This window comes from Poecile atricapillus, chromosome Z, assembly GCF_030490865.1.
Source record: "Poecile atricapillus isolate bPoeAtr1 chromosome Z, bPoeAtr1.hap1, whole genome shotgun sequence".
In the NCBI taxonomy this organism is placed as follows: domain Eukaryota; kingdom Metazoa; phylum Chordata; class Aves; order Passeriformes; family Paridae; genus Poecile; species Poecile atricapillus.
The window spans coordinates 136,109,318-136,115,317 of record NC_081289.1 but is presented as its reverse complement, the minus strand read 5'-3'; the positions used below and the strand labels follow the sequence as shown (position 1 = coordinate 136,115,317).

Genomic DNA, 6,000 nt, shown 5'->3' with positions numbered 1-6,000 from the left:
AAAGTCACCCACACCTGCCAGCAGAGCAAGAGACCAACGTGACCTCATGGCTTGAGCTTGTGGGCACTTTGCCTGCACTGGGCACTACTGAGCACTGAGTGGGGCAGGAGGGGCATGTGGGGGTCTCAGTAAGGCCCCAGCCCCCTGTGCTGACATTCTGGAGAGGCTTCCATGATTTTTGGAGCAGCTGTCAGACTGCGGCTGTGAGATGCAGCCCCAGGCATCACATGCTGCAGACCACCACACCTCCTCCATGAGGGGTGACGCATCATGCAGACATCCTTCTGACCTGTTTACCTGCCTTGCCACCTCCTAAAACCCAACAAACTTGTTTTGAAGAAACAGTTTCTTATGTAACAGGAATGACTGTCAAAGGCCAGCTCTGCCTGAACGGGGCTGCCACCAACAGGCACATTCATACAGCTGAGGAGACCCCAAACACATCAGGTCAAGGAAACAAGCCCACGTGCCATGTAGGTTATATACCAGCTGAGAGACAAAGGCAATACATCCTCAAAAACACCAGAACTTCTCTGTGGCCAACCTCAGCTGCTCTGACACCAGGCCACAATCTGGCAGGGTGCATGGTGTGTACTGACAGAGCCAGCTTACTGTTTTGGGAAGGGCCTTGCAAAAGCCTCATCCAGCTATAGCTTTCACTTATATATCTCACCCTAAGAAATGCCCTGTCCGTGAGCTGGCACCACTGCCTCTCCCACATGTCAGCCCTGCAGCACCACTGTGCCAGCTGCCTCCTGTCAGGCACCAAGGGGACTGGGGTTTCCTACACAGGGAGAGAAATGACAGCCATGCTTGAAGTGTGGCATCATTCTGGGAAATAACAGGGAAAAGGCTATCTGCACTGAGCTGGTGAGTGATTTCCCTTTTAATGGAACTTCAAAGTCACCAGAATTTCTAGACACTTGACTTCAGAGGCATGTACCCCATAGAAAGGAGCCTCTCAACATCCTGTTGTGGGTCTGTATTACACTATGACATTTTAAGTTGTGTTTTGATGGGAGAGGTAGTAATTTACTAACTTTCAGCCACAAATCAGCTCTTTGTTATGTCTGACCCATCTGTGCTTTCTTTACATCAAGCAGTTTTCATTTTCCCCTAAAAGCAGAAGTCCAAACCATGTGTCACAACATAAAATATCAACTTGGAGACAGGAGGCAGATGAGTGATCCACCTATTGCTGGCAGCTCTCCCAACATTGTGCAACAATCAAAAAACCATGAGGGTGACTTTGTTCCAACTCTTGCTTCTTGCAAAAAGCACCATCTAAAGTTACAGCAGGCGCAGGTAAGTGTGCCCTGGCATGTATCAGCCAGAGCCATGCCATGCAGACACTGCACTGCCACAGGGAAGATCCAGCAGCGAGAGGCTGCAAGTGGTACATGAGGATGGGCTAGCTTGTTTCCCCATGGCTGGTTTGAGGGCAAGGTCACCATCACTTTGAATAGAAAGAAGAATTAGAGAATTAGAAAATTGGGGTTGCTCAGCCTGGTGAAAAGGAGGCTCTGAGGATTCTTTATTGCAGCCTTCCAGTACTTGAAGGGGGCCTATGAGACTGGGACAGACATTTTAGAAGGGCGTTTTGCAATAGGACAAAGAGTAATGATTTAAACTAGAGGTGCATTGATTAGATTAGCTATAAGGAAGAAGTTTTTTATTTGTATGGATAAGTGCCAGCACAGGTTGCCCAGAGAGGTGGTGGATGTTCCATCCGGGGAAACATCCAAGGTCAGGCTGGATGGGGCTTAGAGCAACCTGATCTACTTGAAGATCTTTCTGTCTTTGTGGCTACGAGCAGCAAAATACAGGGGAGCTGCTCTAGATAACCTTTAAGTCACTTACAAAACAAATTATTCTATGCTTATGTGGTAAGAACATGCCCTATCTGTTTCTTCTGCTTGTCCAAGCACTCTCCAGCCCCCCACCTCTTCTTCCTCAGCATCATCACTGCAACCCTGTCCACCTTTCCTGGACCACCATCACCACAAAGAAAGCCCACCCTCCCATCTCCCTTTGCCTGCAGCAAGTCCACTTCGGCCCTCTGCCCCTTCTTGCCCAGATAATGCAAACCCCACCGTTCATCTCCCCTGACTCAGCACAAGCCCAACCCACACCTCCATCCCCTTTTCCCTCAGCAGCCCCCATCCCTCCGCCTCGCCTGCCCCGCGCACAGCCCATCCTCCCGTCTCCTCCTGCCCCGCACACCGCATCCCTCCGGCCCTCTCCGGGCCGGCAGCGTGGGCGCTGTGCCAGCCCCGGCCCGGGCACGCCACCGCCTGCCCGCGGGGCCCGGGGGGCGGGATCCCCGCGCCTTTTCCCTACGTCAGGACGGAGGGAAATCCCCGCTGGGTTCGCTTTTAGCGCCGCGCTCCGCCCCTGTGCCGGCAGAACGCTGCTGACACCGGCCCGAGAGCAGACAAGGCGTCCCGTGCCCCGCCGAACCGAGCCTGGGCGCTCCGTGCCCCAGTGAACCGAACCTGGACTCTCCGTGCCCCACCGAACCGAACCTGGGCGCTCCGTGCCCCAGCGAACCGAGCCTGGACTCTCCGTGCCCCAGCGAACCGAGCCTGGACTCTCCGTGCCCCAGCGAACCGAGCCTGGGCGCTCCGTGCCCCAGCGAACCTCGCCCCGCCGCCGCGATGTTGCCCGGCCGGACCCTGCGCAAAGCCGCTGCTCCTGCAGGTACCGGAGGAGGACGGGACGGGACGGGACAGGGACGGGACAGGAACGGGACAGGGACGGGATGGAGACACCGTCCAGCGCTTGGACGCTGCTGCCCGCCTCCAGCACCCCGCGGGCGGCCAGCGCCCGGAGCGGCTGCGGACTCCCGTGTGGAGGCGAGAGGGACACAGCCGCTGCTCCCAGCGAGTGGCGGGCAGAGGCGGTGCGGGGTGGGGTGTGCTTTATGATGAGGACAAAGTAAAAAATTGGACAGAAAGTAGCGTGCTGCGGGGCTCTCATTAAAGCGCTGACGACGCGCGTTTCCGCAGGGCGCGAGGCGGCGGTGGCGGAGTGCGCCCTGGAGCTGACCCGCATCGGCGACAGGTGGCACCTGCGGCAGAGGATCCTCAACATGATCGCCAAGTTGTTCTGCCCCGAAACGTGGGCTGCCCGCGGAGACGGCGAGAGGAACAGAAGAGGACCTTGGCTTTGTGGGTTTGGAAGAAAAGGCTCCACAGACAGTGGGAGATGAAGAAACCTCAGATCTCGCTGCGTTGTATTTAGGTGCCCATCGCCGCTGGAGGATGACAAATCCTCCGTCACATGATTTGTCTGAAGAATGTTACAGCAATACTTGCGTATGAATGCCAGGTGGGAAACAAAGATAATGATGGGCAGAGCCCCTAAACTGTGCAGTGGTGACTTGAGGCAAGCTGGTACGTGGGGAGATTTGGGGCAAGACTGAACATGCCCTTCACCGTGGTCTGAGAACACTTTCAGGAACCCGGCTTCCCCAGTCACCTTCTGATCCTCATGTCCCATCGCCGTGCTTCACCGAGGACTTCAGCCCACCACCAGGATGAGGCCAAAAAAAGCATCAGTGTGTTGGAACTTGGGATCACATACCACACAGGAAAAGCCAGTTGTTGGATTTTTGACTGCTTCTCTTTTCTAAAGTATGGATCCTGCTGGACAGGGGTTTTAGTGGGAGTTAAAATTTGTTGAAGACAACCACTAGCTTTATTGAAAGGTTATTTGTTACAGGATGTTCTATTGCAGACTAAAAGTTGTAATTCTACAAATTAACACAGTTTTGCATAGTTCTAGTCTATATTATAAATATATAGTATAAGTTTATATATATAGTATGTATACACAAAATATAAATGTGTGCACTGCTAGTGCATGTCATGAGTGTTTAACAGAACTACTAATCAAAAGCTGTTTGTTTAATCTCAAAACACAGTATGAAAAAATGTCAAAACATGACAAAACTCAATATAAAAAGGTATTATATATACCAAAAAAACCCAGATTATTTTCTGATGATAAAGGAACAAATCATGCTTCAGAGAGGGAAGCATACTTTGGCATTATATAAGATATGTATCTGAATATATATTACACAAACACAGATATTGAGGTAATTGTGAAAGGATTCTTTCAGTATTGCAAAGAATTTCTTGGTAACAGTCCAGTTCTGCTGTGTCTTTATAAGTAACAAAATAACTTCAATAGAAGTACATCCTAAAGTTGCATCTCAAGTTTTGCTGAGAATGTTATTTATTCAAAGAAAGCAACTACCTCTCTTTGAAGAAATAATATCGATAGAGTTTGAGCTTTACAGTGGTACAAGAAAGTAGTCTTACATTTTTGAATGTTTAATTATACTTGTGGGCAAAGGTTCTTCCCCTGTATTTTATTTCCCTTGTAGTTTATTTCATTTCATTTCCAGAATGGTGGGGCTGCTGCAGCACATCCAGTGGATGGTGATGCACCATCACCACTGAGGGGTTACATAGGAGTGACCCATCTCACTGAGGGGATATTACTTTTGGCTGGCTTCAGAGGAACTGAATTAAACATGTTGGTTGCTGTCAAGGCAAACAGTAACCTTGCTAGTCAATTCATGTCAGGCTCCATCCTAAACAGTATTGTTCATGGGTCCAAGATAGCAAGAAAAAGGCTGAAGCTGTTTCATAGCTACCTCTAAGGTCACTGGTCAGAGTTCCTTCTCTTAATTAACTTCATATATAAGTACATTTGCATTTTATAAGGCTGTATAGTTACACTTTGTTATTTGTGTCATTCAGATTATGTCTTCTCCTGTCTTGTGAATTCTTGTTTGTATTTATAATTTATTTTTCTGTTATCTCTTCTTAATCTGCCTTTGCAAAATTGTCATTATGAAACTCTGGTCACTCTCACATCCAGCCGTGCAGGGGTGGTTATGTATTGAAGCTGACTTCTGTCACTGAGCAGAAGCTGACTGAGTTTGCCTTCTTTCCACCTGGAAGACTTAACCCCATCCATCCTGGTGGCATTACAGGGAGTTTTGCTGTTGGCTTGAGCCACAAGCATGGTTCCCTTCCCCTCTAAGCTAGCCAGTATCTTTTCAGGGAGAAGAAAATGTTTCAAGAATAGTTGCTTTTTACTCTTACTACTTATCTTACTACTGCAAAACAGTTCATTTTGCTGACATGTACATAGGTCAGTTTTTCAGGTACTAAAAAGTAAATGCAAAGAGTTTTAGACCAGCAGAACACCAGCTCCCAGGCTAGCACTGCATCCAGCTGGGCAAAACTTCATCAGAGGCAGCTCCAGCTTCATAAGAAGGGTTGCTGTTGTGTATCCTGCGCTTGGTGGAGTCTTGGAATCTTCATCCAGGACACTGAACAATGACCATGCCTGTCTGGAACTCTCAGAAGAATTCAGCATTAGCGTTCACATTAGTAGCTGAAAAGTATGTGAATAAAACTGTTTTGTTCAATGAATGCTGCTTGCAAAGTCAACAGGAAATGAGGTGTGGATTTGTAGAGCCCACCCAGTTCTTCAGGTGGTAGCACATATGAATATTAAAAAAAAAAGTATACTCATAAATGCATTGTCATGGGGATATCCAAGTTTAGTGTTAGCAAAATATTTGTCTGCCTAGTTATGCAAAGCCTATTTGCTTTTTTTGAAATGTTTTAGGTGTTTCTGTGCATTGTTAAGAATGGTAGCGTTCAACAGGAACTCAGGAAAAAGGCATGGATGCGAGAGGTCAGTGCCAGTATATGACCAAGCACTTGCTGATATCCACCCTAGATTTCTTTTGTTACTTCTGCAAAGGATCTTCTTTATGGCTTTATCAACGTGAGTTTGTTTTCCTTAAGGCCTGTTCTGGATGTATGCCAGATGTGTTGCTGTATGCCTTGTGCATGTATGTCTTCAATTCTTGCTAAGATAATAAATACAAAGTGTTTACGAGAAAAATGAGTCACAAAGGTTGCAACAACTTGAGTTTTCTTTTGTGGATGGTGAAAACATGACTGTATTATG

At 48.2% G+C, this 6,000-nt stretch overlaps 1 protein-coding gene across 1 annotated transcript; it reads left to right on the top strand.

The window, feature by feature from the left end:
* Nucleotides 1–2,511: 2,511 nt before the first annotated feature.
* PMAIP1 (phorbol-12-myristate-13-acetate-induced protein 1) lies at nt 2,512–5,928 on the top strand. Its single transcript, XM_058826156.1, has 2 exons — nt 2,512–2,700; nt 3,009–5,928. The coding sequence occupies exons 1-2, from the start codon at nt 2,658–2,660 to the stop codon at nt 3,209–3,211; spliced, it is 246 nt and encodes an 81-aa protein (XP_058682139.1). The 5' UTR covers nt 2,512–2,657; the 3' UTR covers nt 3,212–5,928.
* Nucleotides 5,929–6,000: the final 72 nt, after the last annotated feature.

Excerpts from the sequence above, each read along its gene's own strand:
- PMAIP1 (XM_058826156.1), top strand. The coding sequence starts at position 2,658 with ATGTTGCCCGGCCGGACCCTGCGCAAAGCCGCTGCTCCTGCAG. Across the intron at positions 2,701-3,008 it reads CAAAGCCGCTGCTCCTGCAG|GGCGCGAGGCGGCGGTGGCG; the intron begins GTACCGGAGGAG and ends GCGTTTCCGCAG.